The 23,024-nt window shown below is 42.7% G+C and overlaps 2 protein-coding genes across 2 annotated transcripts; one reads left to right on the forward strand and one right to left on the reverse strand.

Annotated features, from left to right (window-relative positions):
* Positions 1-2,605: 2,605 nt before the first annotated feature.
* On the reverse strand, positions 2,606-7,698 carry LOC142970718 (lumican). The gene is given in 5 exon segments (XM_076111137.1): positions 2,606-3,354; positions 4,670-4,987; positions 5,716-6,028; positions 6,235-6,569; positions 7,596-7,698. Coding segments are annotated over 5 exon segments (1,221 nt in total). The 3' UTR covers positions 2,606-3,202.
* Positions 7,699-19,361: 11,663 nt separating this feature from the next.
* On the forward strand, positions 19,362-22,756 carry fmoda (fibromodulin a). Its single transcript, XM_076110831.1, has 5 exons — positions 19,362-19,733; positions 21,378-21,500; positions 21,608-21,748; positions 21,826-22,093; positions 22,605-22,756. The coding sequence occupies exons 1-5, from the start codon at positions 19,374-19,376 to the stop codon at positions 22,754-22,756; spliced, it is 1,044 nt and encodes a 347-aa protein (XP_075966946.1). The 5' UTR covers positions 19,362-19,373.
* The last annotated feature ends 268 nt before the right edge of the window (positions 22,757-23,024 follow it).

Consider the following 23,024-nt stretch of genomic DNA (forward strand, 5'->3'; position numbering starts at 1 on the left):
AGATCCTTTTAGCTGACCAAATCAGTGAGCCTGGAAGTAGAAAACATTTCATTAGCTCTCTGCTATTAAGGACAATGAACACCTCAATGCCTTGCAGTTAATCTAGTCAGTTGTTCCGTCCACTGGGATCTCATGTCCCTTCTGGACCTTCAGTGCCTGCTCTTGCAGCCAGCTTGCAATTCCTGAAAACCTACATCTGTGTCTTCTCAATTGGTTGGGAGACACTAATGAGGGTTCACCAATACCGATTGTGTACTGTACAATATTTCAAATGTGTTTTCATTTATTAGACCAATATTGTTACTGCTGATATATCTGTTTCTCATATTTGATCACTGTGCTTTGTATGTCTCTGAAAAGGAAGAATGCCGCAGGAGTCGGGTTTACGCGTGCGAGGACGACCTAACAAAGTCCAGTAAAACAAAGGAAAATAGAGAGCAAAATAGAGTTTGTCATGAACTGCAGCTAATGGATAGTAAATGGATGGACTTGTAGTAGCGCTTTTCTAGTCTTCCGACCACTCAGAGCGCTTTAACGCTACATGTCATTCACCCATTCATACACTGATGGCAGGGCTACCATGGAAGGTGCCACCTGCCCATCAGGACTATCTCACCATTCATGTTCTCCTTTATAAATATCACATATATAAAGGAGAACATGCCAGTAGCCATAAAAGACAATGGTCAGAACATTAACCGGTTAAAAAGTTATTTTTATGTAGTGCTGACCTCCATAAAAGGTCACAGAGTAGTTAATAATATGCTCTTTCAATTTATTGCCGAAAGTTAAATTGATACCTCTGTCATACCTGTACTTTATATGATGTTATAGCCAGTTAGCTTAGCTTAGCATAAATACTGGAAACATGGGAAAACAACTAGCCTGGCTCTGTCCAAAGGTAAAAAAGAAAAGAAAAGCCTACCCGGTGTTCTAAAGCTCCCTTATTAACACATTATAACCATGACTCATCATGACTTCATATGTACCCAACAGACTGCCAGCTGGTCGTCATTGGAACAACCAACCTTACATAAACTTTTATGGTGAATCCCCGTCCCTGAAAGGAACTATGTGTTAGTGACTCTGGTATATGTGAGTCCAGACATGGAGCAGGTCGAACCAGACCAGCATTTAAAAGACGTGTTGTCACGCAAAAGATATGAGTTTGGAAACGTATTAGTGTGGACATGGCCTAAAGCACATAGCTGCATCAACAACTGTGATCAAGCCCTTCTCTCTCACACACACACACACACACGCACACGCACGTTTATCTTTTAAAGTTTTTTTTAATTCAAACTCTCACACACGTCAGCACTTAAAGGTGTGGTCAACACAATCAGATAAAAAGTGAGTTGGATTCTGTTTGCAGGTTTTTGACAAAAAAACAAACAACCACAATTTCTGTAAGTGAAGCTACTACTTTTGACTCCCATCATTAGTCGTTGTCAATATTTGTTGTCACAGAGAAATGTGCGTCTCTCCAGAGTCAGTCAGGTCGCTTCCTTCAACAGAATAAACTGTGAGAGGACATCAAGACAAAATACGGCTTGAAAAACAAAATACAGAAATGTTACACACAAACTGTAAGTCAACCAAGATACAAATCCTTTAATGCACCGTTAAAGTCAAATGTCAAGGTAACAAAAATGGCACAGTACTGAAACATCTGCTGCTGGCACATCTGTCCCGTCTGTATTTGCTCCGAATTCCATTACCTGAATTTAACTCTGACCATATTTAACGGTGAATAATGGCTTGTTTCTACACTATGCATATTAGATAGCAACTTGTTTGTACTGTACATAATATAGCTATATACTGGAAAGAACTGTATGGCAACAACGTTTAAACTAACATTATCTATTGTAAGTCTCCCTGACGATGAGGATGAAGAAGATAATCTTCCCCTTAAGAGGTTGGCAACGTGTCAAATACTCTTGTTTTCTATCGTAAATATTTACTCAATTGTATGATTACATTTAACATAAAAAAGGGTGTTAGGTGAATCACCGTTGTCTCTAGATTGCTTGTATTTCAGGTATTGACAAGTTTCAGCTTGGGTCGACAACACTGGAGAAACCAGCAAGAGTGAGATAGATTTTTGAAAGTATTCAACAGAAAACCCAGCCCAGTGTTGCCAACTGCTGTCCAATAAAGTAGCTTGCAGCACTAGCTCCAAAAGTGGCTAAATGTATCAAGAAAGTCACCATGTAGGCAAAACTGACAGCCCGTTAGTTCAGGTCTCCCTCCAAAGACACTACCCCAAAATAATCATTATGAATGTCAATAACAAACGTGGCTGTTGTCAAGATAGCAGCTTGTGGAAGACTCCGGAGACGTGCAATGAGTGCACGGGAAGTGTGCTCACAGGTAGGCAGGCAGGTAAGCCGGGGCTTATTACAGTCCTGGGACATGGATTTATATTCTTATTTTTTGTCAGAGCATTTGTAAAGAGAATTTCAGCAAATATATTAACACATTTTTCTAAAATACATTCTATTAGCTGTGCAAACCAAATTTCACGTTTAAAGGATGATAGACAACAATTTTCAAATCAAAGTTCAATGTAACAATATTTTGCAAAAAGGGCTTTATTAAATGTTAAGATTTTCAATCGTTTTGTCAGAACATTTTTTTATGGTGTGGCTGTTTAACACTGTGCAGATAACTGAGTCAGACTCTTTCATGACAAAGCTACTGACTTTTGCCATTCATACATGTTTCCTTTACATAACTCAGTTTAACCAGAGCACATTATTCTCTACAGTCAGAAATTAGAGGTTTTGTCACAGTTCCTATTCGGTAATTACACACAGATGTTTAACCCTGGTGAGGCAAAACTTGGAAACAATGTAATGAGAGAGAGAGAGAGAGAGACCCAAAGGAATGGTGGTATGAGAAATGTTTGGATCAGGGCTTTTGGCATTATGATAAAATAACACTGGATTAGCGCACATTCAAGCTTTGGCATCTTTTGAAGGTAGGTTTTCCTTTCAGTGCCTGGGTGTGTATCTACATCTTAAACACATAATGCATTCAAGTCTTAAAGCTGTAGATGCAGGCTGAGTTGTTTGACTTCACTAGTGACGAGTTGGCTAGCAGAACAAAAATCTTAGGTTGAGTCACGTTTTCTTTCTAGATGAAGTTGGCCCCTGACATACAGTTACCCTATGTTGTTGCTTATTCAGAGAGTGGATCAGATGTAAATACTTTCAAGCACTCTCAGGCAAAAGACCCAGTCAGATGGCAGCTGTTGGTAGGACATTTTGTTTCCCTCCAATCGTAGGATCTTCATCCTGGAGTAGGAGAGAGGTCCCCACTCTCTGCAGAAACTGGTCACATTGAACTCTGCGGTGAACAGACAGAAAACAGACAGGAATTTAAAAACATATACAGACCATATTTCATTGTTATAAACTCATTATTCACCAAAGTGACAGCCATCTGCTTAATACCGTCTTGTCAAAGCGCTGTAGATACTAAACCAGTGAAGACAGCTTTGATTTCACATCATGTACCATGTGTTGTTCATTATATATTTTTTGATAAACTACTAAAATGAAACGCTTTAATCCCATCATGACATTTGCCTTACCAAAGAGGGTCTGTACGGCCTGCAAATGTCTCTCTTCTGCTCACAGAGCTTTCATTTCCTGAAAGTCTTGCAGGTGCTGTGGTGAAAACAGAGGATGAGGAAACCACAACGCCCTCTTTTGCTTTCTCACTTCATTTCAGTATTAGAGGCTCCCTCGGCCCAGACTGTAGGCTTTGGCAGACAAGAGCCGCGGTAGCAGTCGTGCTGCTAGCTAGACGATGAGGTGTGTGTTGTTGTAAAAGTGTTTTGCCGTCTGTCTGTCCCGCTGGTACACAGCCCCTTTGTCTGCTGCTTCACAGATCGAGAACATACTTTCACTTTGCCAGAGCCCATGAGCCAAAATTGCATGCCAGGTCATTGCTGACTGATGGTCGTGTGAGTCAAAAAGGCTACATGTCTGCTGCAATGTTATTAGAATCCTATTGGCCGAAAAAGGCCAGAGCGATGGGAAGCAGACAGCAGAGAGAGAGAGAGAGGAAAGAGGAGACCATGAAGAGGGGAACAGCATGTGCTTCTGGCTCATCTGGCACTCTTACCTCTGGATCCAGCACCGATGTTTTCATACCACTCTCCTCGCTTCTCTGCTAACATACTTTCCCCTCAACCAGCCACACAATATTCCCTCTCCTCCACCCTCCTCTGGCTTCTTGTCTTTCCATGTCCCTCCCCTCCCTTTATTATCTCTCTCCTTCCATATCTGACTCGCCTCGCCTGCTAGCTGCCCAACTCCAATCCCGAGTCCGTATGCAGTGATGAAGGCTGGCTGTGTTGGAGGCCTCTGGGGCTGTGCGGGTTTCTCTCCCGTCCCAGTCACATTTTCCGCATTTCTTCTTCTCCCTCACAATATGGTTAAGGTGTCAGACATCTCCAGGTGTTCAACCACATAACTCACTCATACCTTACCTTGCTGTCACAAGAAATGAGTGTTTTGTTGAATTGTAAACTGGAGGAATGTGTGCACATGTGTAGGAAATTAACATTTCACAGACATGAAGTCAGTGAGAAAGTTGACTGCATTTTGTGTCTGTGTGTCTGTGCATGTTTTCTTTGTGTATGTATGCACCTCACCTTGTATTTCATTGGCCTCCAGGTAGAGGTACTGCAGGGTGGTGGGGACTGTGGGAATGGTTTTAAGTCTGTTATAAGAAAGGTCCAGTTCCACCAAGCTGGAGAAGTTGAAGACCTGCTGGTGGACGTCGCTGCTCTGCAGACCACAGTGACTTAGACGAAGATACTTAAGGTTGAGAAATCCCCCAAAACTGTCTTCACCCAGTCCAGAGAGAGTGTTATTGGACATATAGAGCTGCTGGACAGAAGGGGGTAAATGTCTGGGGACAGCTGAGAACAAATTCCCACCGAGGTCCAGCAGGTTCAGACGGAACAGACCTGCAAGACGAGGGGGAAAAGAAAAACCCACACACACACACTAAATATTAATACTGACAAATTTGTAAGACATATAGAATGTGTTAACATTGTCAATGTTAAATGCCAGCAATGTTCAATGTCAATCAGACTGTTCTAAACACTTACGATTACAAAAACAAATTGACCATCACAGGGCAAATATTTTAAAACTGTCATCTTCACACGTATAGTAAATGGTTCAGGTACTTGTAACAGCTATCATGTTAGTTACAGTAGTAATAATCATTGACACATCAAAATGCATTCATTGAAATATTAGTACTGACTGCACACAGCAAACTGACGTGTTCTTATGCTTTGCCTTGAAGAAAAGTTGCTCTTTACAGGCTTTTAAATTGTGTTTTATTTGCTTACTTTTGATTCGTAGAACTGTTTTACATTTAGAAGTATCAAATTAAATTATGACAGAGTGTGAGATGTTGTGACGCGTTACATATTTGAAATTAAATCAGATCACTGTTGAATTAAACAGCTGCTTGACTCCCACCACTAATAACCACTGAGGTAAAATGGACACTTGTAGCCAGCAACAAAGGGAAAAACATGAAAACGTACTATATGTATGTCTACTGTATTGTTGTTGTTTTTGCACAATGTGAACAGGTACACAAGAGCAGGATTCTCTCACTTTCCACCCCAATAGATTCTGCATGTGTAAAGACAGGAAATGACACATCACTCTATACCTTTGAGGTCTCCCTCTGTGATGATTTGCAGTCTGTTTCCCTGCAGCAGCAGCAGTGTCAAGTTGTGCAGGTTCTGGAAAGCTGCAGGGCTGATGCTTCTGATTCGGTTGTGGGCCAGTCGCAGCTGCTTGAGTCCAGTTGGTAGAGTGTTTGGCACTGATCTGAGGTGGTTGTGGTTGGCAAAAAAGTAGCTCAGCTGGGTCTGGTTCTGCAGCGAGACCAGATCCTGCAGCTAATTGTGGTCCAGGATGAGCCAGCGTAGAGCGGTAATGTTGGTCAGAAAAGAGGAGGACAAGGACGAGATGTTGTTGCCCTGGGAACAAAAGGAAAAAATGCCTAACGGATTTTGACTTTTCATACTTTTACAGTTAGAATTAAACATATACAGTATAGTGCAGCGGAGGTCAGCCACTGTGGGAAGTGTACAATGTGAACAAGAACTGAAAAACCACAGTGGGTTAATAGCAGACCGTTGTAAAGGCAACGTGCGCTCAGTTCCCGTGTCAGTGTTTGTTCTACCTGAAGAAACAGGTATTGAGTTCGGTCCGGCAGGCGGTCAGGGGTTTCTGCCAGACCTCTGTGGTCACAGTAGAGCGCCGTGGGCCAGTGGATGGGGCAGTCACACTGTTGAGGGCAGGCCTGGGGGTTGTTGGCTCGAAACCAGGCCGCGTCCATCCGTCCCTGCAGGCTCATCACACTGGGCTCACCCAGCAGGCGATTAATCAACAGAGGAAAACCTCCATAGTCGATGTCAACTACAACAGTGGCTAAGGCAGAGTCGAAAACACACAGCAGCAGCAGCAACACAGCACAGCACAGGAGAGCCATCGAGACAGCTGGTGAGATATGTAACCCTGCAAATTAAACAGAAACAGAAAGACAGAGCAATTTCTACATGTCAGAATCTATTTACTAAACATGTCATGATGAGCTTGATTTTATAAGGCTGTGGAAGTTGTATAATGTCTTTTTTGGCTCTATCGAGCTGCATTACGAGAATAAGGGTTTTCATTTTTAATATTAACGACTGTTAGCGAGACATTCACATTTCACTGAGGATGAATCCAAATGACCTGGTTGATCTCATGACTTTACTTCTAGTGCCCCCAGCAGGTCAAAGTTTTTACTTATCCAGTAGAATATATTGAAATCTACCACATGAATTGTCAAGAAATTGAGTACAGATGTCCATGTCCACCTCAGGATGAATTGTGATGACTTTAGTGATCCTGTTGTTTAGACTCTTAATTAATCAATATCCTGTCTCTCGCAAAACCCCCACTTTGCTGCGATGCTCCTTTAAGAAATGATGCAACCCTTGGGCTCTGAAAATCAAGATGAAAAATAGGTCAGTGTGAGGTGTGATGGCTGCCTTTGCACACATATACTTCTAACTTCTGAGTATGAGGGGGAAGAATACATCATTTTTCCCTGCATGTACAGCTGTATATGATTACGGTAATACCCACAAAGCTGTCCACACAAACACACACTTGCAGACAAACACAGACTCTCAGTATGACACAATAGTTAGTGAGAAAGGTTTGCCTCGTCAGGAAGTTTGACTGTCGGCATGTTTGCAATTTTGCAGTCTTACAGTACATGCTAAAACGGTTTCCAAGAGATGAGCAACGTTACGCAATCTCGCCTCATCAAACCAACCGTAATTAAACAGACACACAGATTTGAACTTTTCCAGTTTTGCCTGCCTTGCAGAAGAGAGGAAATGGACGCAGAGGATAAACCAACAAGAGACTGACACTTACCTGTTTGATCAGAATGGAGACAAGCTGTCTTAATTTCCCAATGAAACCCTCGGGAGCTGCATGGAACTTTGGGTGCATGTGCGTGTGTGTTTTCAAGCTACCGGCGATGTTTACCGCTGTCTGATACATTCCTCTTCTTCAAACGCTGCCCACATCCCAGACCCCAGACCTCCTCCATAATCTTCCTCACTTTTTCCACAACATTTAGTGGCAACATGTTTGCTTGTACCATGGGGATAAAATACCCAAAAAGACTGACAAGAACTGCGGGAAAAGCAAATGACAAGGAAGGAAAATAAATTATGACAACTGGGTTTAGATTCTGATTCTGGGACAGAGTTCTCAGTGAATATGAGAAAGTTTTGATCAGCATTCAAGTATGGTGCATGTGAATGTGTGTGTGCGTGTGAGTCTGGGTCTACAGTATTTGTTCTGTCTGGAGGCATTCAAGACACAAAGTACCTGGGGAGCCAAGGAGACCATTCTCTGTGTGTGCGTTTGTGGGTGTGTTTCCTTGAGTGTGTGTGTGTGTGTGTGTGTGTGTAACCTTGTGTGTGACTCTGCATGTGCATCCATCTGTATGTGTTTGACTGTGCGTGTGAGCAGAGCAGAGCAGAGAAAAGACGAATGGTGGAAAACAAGAGGGAAAAGTGAGGATAGTATTTCCCATCAGAGCATGGACAGAGCGTCCTCTAGGAAAAACACATGGAATGACAACCACAATGGAGCCTAAATAGTAATGAGTGCCTGTAAGTGTGAGGGGGGGGCTACAATTTACTAATGTGTTAGTAAATTGTATGTAAAGATAACCTGTAAAGATAAAAGTCATGTTTACAATGTTTACTGAGGTAATAAATCAAGTGAGAAGTATAGGGTCATTTTCTCATAGACTTCTATATAATCCCCAGAGGGTGGCGTCTGGTTACCTCGCCCAAAGTCTAGTGCCTTAACTTATCGTGGCTTAATTAATTGGAATAGTTGCCCAGTTTACACACATCAAACCTACAGCAAATTCTCATTAAATTCTCATTTAATAATGCATTACTTATGCAGCTGATCAATAGCTCAGTGTTAGTAATGTACATTGTTTTGTTCTTGTTCGCTGGTGATGGCCCTTCAGGCTAATTCATTGACTAATTCTAAGACTAATTAATTAAAAATGATGATGAAGTAAATGAACAAGAAATGTAATGTTAAGAAAATTTGTATGGCCGCTTTCCCAATGTAAAACAATTAGAGGTGAACATGAGTTGACCTTTGCATAACACAAATGGGATGTTGCATAAAGTATGTATATGATGGATTTCAGGCCCCAGGAAAACTAGCTGGTACCATTGATATAAGCTAATGAGGATAAATGAATACCGAGTGCACTTTTCTAGTTGTAACTGACTTCTAACTGGTTGAGTGAAGGTTTCTGGAAACACAAGTAAGAGCTGGTACACAGGGTGTCAACAGCAGCCTGTTGGCAGCTCCTCACCATCCTACACACACTCTGCTCTGTCTCCGTCAGATTTTCTCAGAAGGAAATGGAAAAGGCGTTCTTCCATCCTCTGCTGGCTCTGATCCCTCTGCTCCAGAATAACACCGTTCACTGAAACATTACATGCCCTGCCCATAAACATTCACTGCACTCTCACATCCTGTCAGTGCTAACTGGAATTAATTTGTATGCTTCATGAATATTTCCCCTGTGATTATAAAAAAGTTGCTTTACTGTCACATTTATATTTTAATTATTGACACGTAATACAATTTTTACCCAATGTGTGCTGGGATAGGCTCTAACCTCCCAAATCCACACAGGATAGGTGGGTACAGAGATTGAACGGATGGGTGGATAAATAGAGACATTTTCATTTTACTTATAACAAATGAAAGCTGAGGAAGACGGAAGAAGAGCTAAATGCTAAATTAAAATTTAAGGGGGTGAAGTTTTTGAAGGGAGTCAGACTCAAACTTCAGTGGCTTACAAGCAACAGTTGTGAGATACAAACTGCAGGCTCAAAGAACTGAAGTAAAACCCACATCTATTGTAGTGAGACGCTCACAGGCAGACAGAATCAAAGACAGAATGGGAAAGCCGCACTCTCATAACTCGGATACAGTCACTGATTTCATCTTATAAAGACTGACGCTGCAGCAAACCGCTTTCTTCAGGATAAAATGTAACAATCACCTGACTGACACTTATACCAATGAAGACAGGTGTGGTCAGGAGAGATCTGAGGGCAATCAGCATGACAAGGAAGGCCACAGCTAAAAACCAACAAGCACAAACTAGAGACAAACAGGATACGAATCCAAATAGAAAATATCTTTATGCTTACGTTAAATTTAACCAATGAATCCACAAAAATACAAATCTATATCTACACATTACATTTTCCAGTTCAGTCATTTAAAAGGTGCTAAATTCTAAATTCAGAGCATATCTAGGATTGAGGGATTACCTCCACGTGGCTCTCAACATGACAGCAACTGACCCGACGGCATCGCAGCTAACGGTGCTAACAGCGCTAATAGTGCGAACAACCGCAACAGTGCTGAGAGAGCAAAGGGGCATTACGCTTCAGCAATGATGCTGTGGGTCAGCATCATTCTAAATAAGTTAAGTTTTAAGTTAATGTGAAATGGTTTTCCTAGCCCACTACAAAGACCCCCAGAATTATTGCAAACACAATACAATAAATGTAACCTATAATACATAACTCTTATTCAAGAGATTGTAATGTCCAAATCTATGGCACAGGAAACAAATGACAATTTACTTTGAACACCAATTTTGTATGAATAATAATCAGAAATAATAGCCCCAAGTTTCAAATACGGCATTAAAACGGTCTTGTTATTGTTATCAATAGACTACTGATGATGTTAAAGAAGAGCCAAATTGAAGCTGATTATGAGGTCTTAATCTAAGTCTGTGCCATAATGAATGCTTTCATGCCTCCATTATTAGTAATGGCACCAATGTTAAACTAAACCTCTATAAAAAGTACAGTAGCAAGTTTACTTTGAACAGTATGAACAAGAAGTCATCCAGTGACAGCTACACAAAACAAATATGATGAGACACACATTACCAACAATAATATGATGTCCATTCTGATGTAACTGCTGAGAAAAGCAATACAACAATACAAAGCATTTCCCAAAGCAGGCATTGCCCTCAGGTGGTTTCCTGTTTGAGGATATGCTGAACCTGCCAGCTCTCAAACAGGTTGTAGGAAATTGTAAGGGCACGCCTAAAGCTGATCCCTGAAAACCACAAATACTCTACACTGACAATGATTCATGCTTTACCTGCACTGCAGAGTGTTCGGCTTTGTGTCTGAAGACATTTTGAGGAAAAGGCAGGATAGAAGAAGACTGCTAGCAGGAAATCTTTTTCAAAAGTTATGGTGAGAAACACAGAATATAAGCATGACTTCTGTTTATTGTCAAGAAAACTCAACAGATTACCTTTACGTTAGGTTCAACCGTAACCTTGGAAATAACAGTTGAAAAAACAATCTCATGTTGAGGTCCATTTATTAGACGTTCTGGAGTTTCATTCATATCACATGATCCTCAGCATCAGATGGAAAGTTTGCCAAGTCAGATTTTCACCTTTTCAAAGCAATTTAAAACCTGCAATAACATTTTTTTTTGGCCGTTTGGGGACAGCACTGACATATCAAGTTGACCTACGGTTATTTAAACATCGAGAATAGTGAACCATAGAGCTCTGACCTTAAAACGCTCGTTAGAGCTGAGAAGTACTGCAGAGGCTGTGATTATTATACATTGGTAATATAAAAACATTGATTATATAATTATATTATTTTATTACTTTTCATTCATGTTGTCATAATTGTTTGTTTTTGTCTGTGTGTTCGTGTGATTTTTTTGTTTTGTTTTGTTTTAACAGAACTGGACTTGAAGTGAGAGGATTTCATTCATTGTTGCCAACATGTTGTTGTTTTAAGCCTTCATTAGTTTCCTCTTCCACCTCAATTGTTCTTCCTCTTCTCATAATTTCACTCACCATCTGCTGACTCAATCTGCCCCTCAACAGTTCTTGTTTTTGACACTAGAGGGCCCTGTTTTCTTTGTAATCAACATCACGCACAAGCTTGCTCCAGGTTGGGATAAATTAAGGCAAAGGTCTTTGCAAATGTTTATTGTACAATTACACATTGTACAATAAACATTTGCAGTTGTTTAACTACTACAGAGCAGATGGTCCCTGGCATGGAACTGGTGATGGTTTAGTTATGTGAATGTCTTAGTCACCAGAACACCCTTCAGTGTATTTTCAAGATCTCTTTTTTTTTTTTAGCACATAGCAGATGTAACACCAGAATTTAGATTAGACCCAAAATTAAAATAGTTACCAACATACATAAATAACAACCCGCTGGTTTCATCTTTATGAGAAAAAGATGCGAAGCTTGGCATGGTGTAATCATGAACATCTGTGCGTGATTTATGTGTGTGTGTGTGTGTGTGTATGTGTGTTTGCATGGACATCTGCTTTCTATCACATGGTTTATGCTGCCCCTGTGCCCTGAGGTGCCATGGTTCAAGTTACCTTAAGGAGACACATTGTCCAGGGACTGCTAAAACCCAATCTTTATCATTTCTACAATTCATTTGTTTCATTCATTCATGTAAATTATGATCAGTGCATCTTCTTTATGAACATGTGTTGTTTGTGTAAGGTTATGAAACTGTTTATGTAATGTTGTGTGTGTAAACTTGTATAAATCACGCTGCACAGACAAAAATCCAGTTACCACAAGGTCCACCATTAAATTGCAGGGTTTAGAGTTGGTTTTGGGTTAAGGTAAGTGTAAGCGTTGGTTGGAGTTATGCAAGTAATTATTATGATTATGGTTATAGTTTGTGTCTCGGAAATGAATGTGTGCTTGTATAATATCCTGTGACAAACAAGTTTTCTGTGTGTTTGAGAGAGAGAGAGAGAGAGAGAGAGAGAGAGAGAGAGAGAGAGAGAGAGAGAAACTGCCACAGACTGCACCATGAGCTGGTAATAATTTACAAAGTTGTTAATTCATGATTAAATTGAAAATATTTTGTTTGAGGTTTGTATGCTGTGTCTTCTTCCAAAGACACAAAAAAATGTTTTCAACATTACATCATTCTTAGAAAGAGCAACACTGCACTAAAAAAATCAATCAATCCCACATGACTCTGTAGAAGATGAAAGGACATCTGACTGCCATACATACATAATAAGACCATTTAGTCCATTTAATCCAGAACGACGGCCTAAAAAAAATTTGAATTTCCTATTACTGACCTGCTTTCATTCTGGAAATAGAGAGAAAGCTAGGGTGGGAAGATGTTAATACAGTTTTAAGTATTTCATATCGGGTTTTTTTCTGCAGGTGAGTGACAAGAGAAGCAACCTTCAGAATGAACATTCCTGTGACATTCATGAAGAGTTCACAGCCTGAGTGGAAAGGGTTTGGTCTTCTGATCTTCTACGCATGACCCAGACAGAAGACAGGGGGACACACATAGGTGGGGGTTAGGTTAGTGTTGGGGGCTATGCAGAGTCAACCTGGGCCTTTGAAGTCCTGGTCAGCAGAGAATCAATTTCTCTCGCTCTAACCGATAAGTGATGCACCCTTTCCTTCTCGCTCTTTTACACTTCTTTATAGTGTTTTTACATGTCGATATGTGTCTTTCTGTCACACACATACACATCATACTTGATCTATTGAACCCCCTCAGGCCTTTGATGTTATGTTGCAAGAGGTGTTAACCTCATAAAGGTTCATAATGTTGTCGGTCCTCAGTGATGAGTGAAGGGTCGGAGTTCATCCGGTTCAGCTCACAGATGAAAAATAAGGCTGTGTTGAGTCCATTACCCATAAAATCACATCTAAAATAAATATGACTGGTGTAGTGTTTTACAAGGTTAGAGTACTAGCCGGTCAATCCTCCTGACTTTAAGCTTCAACAATCAAAATCTTGGCCTTCTAAATTCCTCACCCCAGTTCTCCAGATCAGCTTTAATACAATGTGGCCATCTGGATGTTGCTTTCTTCCCTTTTTTGATCTTTGAAGCCTTTTATTGCCAGACGTTTGACACGATGGCTACATACAACAACCACCTTAACCCTTCCGTCGTCTCGAGGGGTCAAAGCGACCCACATCGGAGTCTCCCCGCTATCTATCTCCCCTTGTCTTCTTCTGGTGGGTCAAAGTGACCCACCTTTGACACTCCCGGCTATCTCATCTTACTCCCCTTACTCACACTCACTATCTCTATCCCGGTGTCCTCGGGCGGGTCAATACGACCCGCCTCAGAGTCTCTTCTCCTCTCCTCGCTACGCTACGCTACCTCCCGTTGTCCTCGGGTGGGTCAAAACGACCCGCATCAGAGTCTCTTCTCTTCTCCTCGCTACGCTACGCCACCCCCCGTTGTCCTCGGGTGGGTCAAAACGACCCGCATCAGAGTCCCTCCCCTCGCTACGCTATCTATATATATATATATATATATATATATAGATATATTTACTTACACATATATTCTAGGCGATACTACGTTGTACACTCGCGCATCTTCGGTCGCCCGAGAGAGCAGACAGTAGAGAGGAGAGACGCGAACATGCAACCGACTCCGTTTTTTCAAATGGCGAACTACCTGAGGACGAACAGGGACACGTTCGACAAGCTCGTGGCGGCTATACGAGACTGAATCCCCTGAATCCCGAGGCGAAGAAGGAGATCGGCCTCATGCGTCGGAAGCTCAGGTCCAACAAGTCGTACGCGAAATACCCGGAGACTCTGATGGAGAAGATGTGGCAGCACTTGGGCGAGGACCTCGCCCGAAACGCGATAGCCGACACGCTCCGAAGCCTGGACCCCGCGTTCCGAGTGACCGATCTGGATGCGCTCAACCCCGAGGAACTCGCGGCGTGCGATCTGCTCGGAAAGCCCATCGGGGCGTCGCGTTTGAGCAGGGCGTTGCGGGACCTGCCGCGACGCGACCTGGACAGAGTGAAACTCTTGCTGTCCTGGGACCTCGTCGAGGGTTGCCAGCGTTTGCCCTTCGGAAGGATCGAGAAAATGACCTATTTTACGCGATCGTATCGGCGCACTCTCGCTCTGCGGCGTTTGTGATGCGTCTCATCTTCTCGCAAATCGACCGAATGGACCTGGCGAGCGAACTGTCCGCCTCGGTCGACGTTGCGTCGGAACGTTGACGATCTCGACCGGTTTGGACGGACGTGGCGAGGGACCGCTTTGTTGTTTTCCTGCCCTTGTAATGCTTGCAACGTGCTGTGTAACCCGTGTTTGTTGTGTTAAAAAAAAAAAGGAAATAAAATAAGTCCTTGGGTATACCAATTGCTACGGTGTGCGAGTGTTCATTGTCAAAGTGCAACAATCCCCGTGTTTAGCGTTGGTGTGTGTGTGCGTGTGTGTGTGTGTGTGTGTGTGTGTGTGTGTGTGTGTGTGTGTGTGTGTGTGTGTGTGTGTGTGTGTGTGTGTGTGAGAAACGACCGGCGGAGGATAATCGATCGTTTGGTTAAACCCCTTCCGTTGTCCTCGGGTGGGTCAAAGCGACCCGCCTCAGAGTCTCTGTCCTCGCATCTCTCTACCCTCTCTCTCACATCTCTCACTCCCGTTGTCCTCGGGTGGGTCAAAGCGACCCGCCTCAGAGTCTCTGTCCTCGCGTCTCTCTCTCCCGTTGTCCCGACGGGTCAAAGCTACCCGCCTCAGAGTCTCTCCCATCGCGTCTCTCACTCCCGTTGTCCTCGGGTGGGTCAAAGCGACCCGCCTCAGAGTCTCTCCCATCGCTACGCCACCTCCCGTTGTCCCATTGGGTCAAAACGACCCGCCTCAGAGTCTCTATCCTCGCGTCTCTCACTCCCGTTGTCCTCGGGTGGGTCAAAGCGACCCGCCTCAGAGTCTCTCCCATCGCGTCTCTCACTCCCGTTGTCCTCGGGTGGGTCAAAGCGACCCGCCTCAGAGTCTCTCCCATCGCTACGCCACCTCCCGTTGTCCCATTGGGTCAAAACGACCCACCTCAGAGTCTCTATCCTCGCGTCTCTCACTCCCGTTGTCCTCGCGTGGGTCGAAAGCGACCCGTTCTGGGGACAAAAAAAACCCCAATAACGAATCATTACTGACGTCATCTTCTCTACATGTACAGACATGTGGTGGCGGTGGTGGTGACGGTGGACATCTCTCAGGTAGTTACGGAATGGGAAAGGCCCTTGTGACTCCGTTCATGGAAAGGAGGGAGCGTCTCCCCCGCACGGAAGCCTCCGCCGCTCTCGTGAAAGCCGTCCAGAGGGCTAGATCACGTGATCAACCGCAGCATCCAGCTGCCCCGGGCACCGCTGCGGCAACGGCGGCGGAGGAGGCTGCCTCCGTTTCGCCACCCGCGGCAAGTAAGCGCAAGAGGTGTCAGATCTGCCCACCGAAGAAGGACTGTAAAACCCACACTCTGTGCTACAGGTGTAAAATATATATATGCAAAGGCTGTACACTGGCATTCTGCCCTACATGCGGTAATCGGTGAAGTCCTCGGGACGGCTTCAGCCACAGGACATGGGATTTATACGGACGGACTGAGGGCAACGGAAGGGTTAAATAACATGTTGAAGGCACTATGCCAGTTTAACTAGCACACTAGCCTTTTCTTACTGTAGTTATGATAACTGTTGACAGGACTATTATTTGGTCGAGCACCAAGATGATGTAGCCCTTAATTGGACACATTTTCAAAGCATCATAACAGGCTTAAAGGAATATTTCAACATTCTGGGAAATATGCCATGGGTTTAACAATCAACAGTTGAGTTCAGCCCACGCTTTTTCAGCCACAGTTTGGTTCATATCACTGTTTAAGTTTTCACTAAAGGTGCTACATTTGATATTCAGATCATTAATAAAGCAGCAAACAACTATTTGCTATAAAGGTGTGTGAGTGTGCCCCACTGGTTAGCTTATGGATGCCTTTCTGCACTGCTCTCATTACGGCGGTTACAGCTGAAACACCGATGACCCACCCTGTGCAGTGTGATGTGACAAGACAAAAGGAGACAGGAATATTTCATTCTAACGTCGCCTTTAGAAAGAAAAAGATGTCAGAAAAGGTTTGCAGCAGTTAGGAGTGCAGAGTGGACTCCAACAGTCAAAGGAAGGCCGTCGTCTCAGCTGGTCGGATTTTGTCTCATGGCCCCAACGGAATATAATGTAATGTAGTGAGCTAACTTTAACTAAACTAAGTGTTGGCTACCAGTGTACCAGACTTTGCAATCACTAAACTGTTCAGAGTCAGAGTGATCCACATTCATTGGATACGGTTTATAATTATGGCTACTAAAGCCACCGCGTTATTAAATTAAACCCGAGCGCTCCCGGTACGGGGGGCAGTTGTCAATCTCGCAACAAACCCCATGATAAGGACATGTAGCAACATATTCATCCTGCCCACCCACAAAACGGGAAGAAGCTTGGCTAAAACCTCACGGTAACCATTTTTAAACGAAAGTCAACACCAAGCAACTAAATGAGTACACAGCAGAAATACAGATTCAAACGGTATAAGTCTTATCGACGACCAACTCTCACTTTAACAGCAGCCGAAGAAGAGAAAAACTTCAATCCAAATTAAATGGCTGCCCCAATATCTCTGGATCGTTTGAGTCGATTCCAGCCGCCTGTATCCCTTCACGTGGCAAGGAGGAGCATTTGCACTCAGCCTTCCTCCAACATCGACCAGCATTTCCTCAGCCTGCCGGGAGAAAACACGCTCTATGTAACCATCTGTTTGATGAATCATACTGCACTCATCCTCATGCCTAATTTATACTTCTGCAGAAAAAGGTGGCGTAGACTAGAGCTTCCGCTGAGCTTTAGGATCAGTTGCATCACTACCTGGTATTGATCTTCAAATCTAACTCTCAGAAAGAAAGTGACAGATCCAGGGCAGAGTCGTAGGGCCACAGCTCTTCCTTGCGCTTTAGTCAACTCAACTAGTGTTTGTTTACACATTTGACGTGCCAACTTCACAGCCACAGGTCTTTCCTTGTTTATTGCACCACATGAGGATGAAACGTGCAGAAGATGCATTGATGGAGAACATAGTATATGTGGATCTTTAAAGGAAACACAAGGCAGTGGTTTTTACTCCACATGAAATGGTACACCAAAAGGAAACAATTATTTTCTGTACTGCTTTTGTTCAACCATCAGTCAGTTTTCACACAGACTATGCCATGTGTTAAACATTTCATTTTAAAATGCATAAAAGCCCAGACAGACCATTCTCCTGTGCAAACATGTTTGGCTGTCTATTAAACAATCACACTACTCTTCCCTTCTCACGTTGTAAAAATGTGTCCCACAATAACAACATACGGAGAAGGAGATGGAGAGAAGATAAAAGGGATAACGCTTGTTCAGATGGAGATTACGTCAGAGGAAAGATGCAGAGGCAGGAAGAGGCCCGCATTAAGGCCATACAGTCTTTCACACATGTTTTCATTTAACCCTTTACAATATGTACTGTTGTTGCAGAGGAATGGAGAGAGTTAGAGCAACCCTTGCTACAAAACGTTTGCCAAGTGGGCTGAAGAGGGTTTGGATATATTATTTTGTTATTATCAGTCACTCTAATTAATGTTTGAAAGCTAAGAAACTATTTTCTTTGCATAGTATTATTCTGATTGTAGTAGTTTTGTATTGTGTAGTATATTACTATATCCCCTTTAACCATGACATGGCCCTTTACAGACACTTTTCACACTGTCAGGCATGTTGGCATGGGAATAGATTGACTATTATTCATCAAAAATGCATAATGCACAGTAACATGTGTAAAACCAAATTACACATGCACACACACACACACACACTCATCTGTAACAAGAATAGACGGGGTTGCAAAGGTGCAAATGTTAACTATTGAAGAAATGGTGGGGTTCAGCTGAAAGAGACTGAATGTGCTCACATTAGTGGAGAAAGAGGCTCCAGAAAGGGGTGTGGGGTGTGTTGGGTCATGACTGAGCTAACAAAATGGGGTGCAGGCGGGTGGATGGGTGGGTGGAAGGAACCAGTAAAGGAACAGAGAGAGAGGGCTGGAGAGGGGGGCAGAACATAAAGGAGAGCAGGGAGGGGAGGAAAGTTTTTTTTTTTTACAAAGTGTTTGTCAGAGTCCCCTTCAGTCCTGAGCACACTGTGAGAGAGAGGGACAACGAGGGCGACCCTGTGTGATCAGGTAGGTGTGTGTGTGTTTGTTTGCCTTCGTGCATGTGTTTGAACATGTGTCTGTCTGTCTGGCTCTGTGGTATTTGCCTATGAAACCTTATAGGAGATGAATAAACATGTGATGATCGAGTAACATTTTAGTTTGAGCTGTTTTTAATTATCTGTAAATCAGAGGGTAATTATTGGATATTTTCCCACAATTTGGGGGCAGCAGTGAGAACCTTTAACAAAGCTGGCATTCATGGCTAGTTCTTTTTCTTTTTTTAATGCTTCCTCTCTGGATTCCCTGTGGATTAAGACCACCAGGAATGTACCTCTCTACAGCAGTTATATTTCTAAAACAAGTCTGCACGGTGCCTTTGGCTGGTCATCGAGCATCTTTATCTATAAAGTTATGATTTTAAACAACATTTTATTCATCTATTTATGCAAATCCACCTCTAGCCCATATTGTATAAGAGAGAAACTTTCCCTAAGAGGATACAAAGAGTTGGCAAAAGAACACAGTCAGTTTACTCTCAGCTGAGTCAACACTCTGAATCAATACAGCCCAATTAACAAAGTGTGAATAAATTTATTTCTATTTTGAATTGTGTTGCTTTGTCTCTCCGTCTTTGTCTCTGTTAGATTACAGTGAAAGTTTGTGTGACTGTGACCATGCGTGTGGTGGTTGTCTTCCTCTTGTCTGCCCTGCTGCCACTCTCTTGCTCCCATGGACGGGACCCATTCGCCTGGCTTTACGGCGCGCAGAGCCAAAGATATGGCTCCCTGCATGCAGACAGCACAGGAGGGGATTGTCCAGATGAGTGTGACTGCCCCCCCTCCTTCCCAGTCGCCATGTACTGTGATGGGCGGGGCCTGACAGCCATGCCAACCGTCCCCTCCCGCGTGAAATACCTGTACCTCCAAAACAATGCCATCACTGCTATACCCGACTCAGCTCTAGTAAATGCAATCAATCTGGTGTGGCTCATGATGCACTACAACCAGCTGACATCTGACGCCATTGGCGAGAAGGTAAACTTACATCTGGTCTCAGTCCAGCCTCACATGTAAGCTCACAGCATGAAACGGTAATGCTGGTCTAAATGGTTGTCAGATGGCTAATTAAGTGTAATGTTACAAAAGGTTTATGTGATGTAGCATAAGGTGGGCCTTTTCTGCATTTGGACATGTGGTTCTTAGTTTAAAGTCCATCTGAAATTAATTCAAATTGTATTTTTTTTCTCTGCTCAGCATACATATGTGTTGAGTAAATCACATTGCAAAAAAAAAACAGGAGACATTTTTGTTTCGGTTTTATGATGCCTTTGTATTAATCCATCATGATACCTTTAGTTTTCGTCCTCCATACAGCCAATCACATTTTTGAATTAAGCAAAACCACTCCCTATTACTTTATAATGCACTACATTTACTGTACGCCATTTTATTTGAGTGTCCGAATGTGTAAATTGATCCGCCATATAGTGCGAGGGCTCAACTCTTGGTCTTTGGTTACACTCAGTGGTAACCACTTTTTAACATATACAAATAGGGACAGCAAACCGCAAAAACCCCAAAATAAATACTACTTTAATATTTGCTGCATTAATTCTTTTTTAAATATTGCAGTTACAGTCAGAACTCGAACCAGACAACGCTGCATATGCATTGGTGAATTTACTCACAAGCGCACAGGCATCTGTTTTAGAGAATGGGGAAGCAAGTTTTTTGACTGTGGCCTGAAAAGTTCGACAAACCCGTCAACATCTCAAACAAACGTGAAAACTGATTATACTGACAAAGACCCGAACAAAAAACTTCAAAAAAATTTGTGAATTCTGTGAATGGAAAATCATACTGCAAAGAGTGCACAACACCTTGATAAGTGATACATCAAAATTCACTAGTTCAATGTAGCACATCCCACAGAACCACAGGGCGAGACGAGCACTGGAGCTCGAGGCAACAAGAGTGATCAGCTCAACGACATAATGAGGAAAAGGCTGCAAGAACTGGCACACAGGCCAATGAACACTTGCCAATCGCAATATTTTCATTAATAAGCTGAGGTATAACTGCACAGTATCTTGATTACTCAAAATGTAAGGTGTCTAAAAATAGCAACTATATTTTCAGTTTCAGCAACCAAAAGCTGCCGCCTGGTTCCACCCTGGCGACCTCTTTTGAGAGTTGGTGTTGAGCCCCGAGTGTCCTCAAAATTCCACAATGCAATGAAAAAAGTAGTGTCCATTGCATGTGAACTACTTTTTGCAGCAGCTAGCAGGCTGAGCAATCAAACACTGATTCTGATATTTCCACAAAGACCTTTTTTAAAAATATATCTTTTAATAATGAATACTACGTGGATGAGCTGTGCTCCCAGTAGACCACCAAACACAAAATAATCTGTGCACTATAAATACACCGTACAATACAACAATTATTCATCTGTATATATAATATGTTTAGTTTTTAGTTATAGTTATATTTGAGTTATTGTGGATTTTTACTTTTTTTACTTAGTTAATATTCTTTACTGTTTATTACATATTTATAACACTTGTTTTGATACATTTGTCTCTTGTTTGCACTATGCACTATGCTGCTGTAATCCTCTAATAAAAGATTATCTTATTTTATCTTCTGCTGGTGTTCATTCTCCAAATCCTTTTGTAGGCATTTCTACAGCTGAAGGGACTCGAGCGTTTATATCTGCAGCACAACAACTTGACCTCCTTTCCTTCAAACCTCCCTCGCACCCTGCAAGACCTGAGAATCGACCACAACAAGATTGAAAAGGTAATGTTTGGCATAGTTTGATATTGATGCGTCTCTGTTCTCTTCTGATGTTTTGGACGTACACGTCACAGACATTAGACTTCAGTGTTATTTCTACTGTTGCCTAGGTAACACCTGCAGACCTGGAGGGAATGGATAACCTCACCATCCTGTATCTCCACGACAACGCGGTCACAGACATGGGCACGTCACTGACGGCACTCAAATCCCTCACACTGCTGGAGATCAGTGGCAACAAGTTGACGAAGGTAATTGTGTGTATCTGTGTGTTTGCGAGTGTCCCATGAAGTGAATCTGCAATCCTATCACAGTGTTCCTATCCCAGGTCCCAGAGGCACTCCCCGAACATCTGCACCAGCTCTACCTGGAGTTCAACTCCATTGATTCTCTACCTGAGGGTTTCATGGGCCGGTTCACTCAGCTGCAGTACGTCAGGATGGCTCACAATCAGCTAACAGACAAGGGTATCCCTGCCAACACCTTCAATGTGACTGGGCTGGTGGAGCTGGACCTGAGTTACAATAAACTGGAGAGAATCCCTCCAGTGAGCACCACACTACAGCATCTCTATCTGCAAGCCAACCAGATCAAAGGTAAAGTGAATACAGGTGTTTTCTTAATCAGCTTCTATGAGCAATCGAGTTCTGCATAAAACTCACACTGGAATGTGGACGGGGCTCTTTTGTAAAATGCTTCTATGCACCAATAAGGATTTAGCAACAGTTGTAAATAAAAAACAAGACAGTTTAATGATTTTTCCAGGCCACTGTCAATCAAATCTGATCGAACCACACACACACACACACACACACACACACACACACACACACACACACACACACACGCACACACACACACACACACACAGTCCTGATGAAGCAGATTGTCAAAACATTCACTAAGGATGTTTTTTACGAAAACTCTATACAATTTTTGCATATTTATTCATGAATACTTAATATTATAGCAAAATAAGTTGGACCACTTGTAGCAGCAGTTTCATTTCTTACTGATATATTGTGGAGGTGCTGAGTTGTTGGATGTTTAGAATATTTTGGGAAGACTCAAATGCGTTCTTTACCACCTCCCCATCTGCCCCATTAGAGTTCACTCTGGGTAGTTTCTGCAGCGTTGTGGATGTGACCAACTTCTCCAAGCTCCGGACGCTGCGACTGGATGGGAATGAGATCAGTCGCCAGGACATCCCTACAGAGTCAACCCTCTGCTTGCGCCTGACTTCCAGCATTGAGATCTAACTGTGCTCACAAACGCAGCTATCTAATAATATATATAGCCAATATCAACAGCGGGTGGCAGCAATTCTTACAGCAAGATTTACTATTCACATCACAGTGAAGGCAAAGGTTGTCATGTGTGGTTGTTTACATGTTTTACAGCAATTGGAGAAGCTGTATAGCAGATATTTCACATTTCCCAGTTCAAACAAACAAGTTCAACTTTAAATGAGTTTCCTTCACACATCTGGACAAATGGCCAAGTCTTGTTTTACTTGATTAAAGCTAC

This window comes from Anarhichas minor, unplaced genomic scaffold (genome assembly GCF_050575085.1).
Source record: "Anarhichas minor isolate MPS153535 unplaced genomic scaffold, ASM5057508v1 ptg000043l, whole genome shotgun sequence".
Taxonomy (NCBI): Eukaryota; Metazoa; Chordata; class Actinopteri; order Perciformes; family Anarhichadidae; genus Anarhichas; species Anarhichas minor.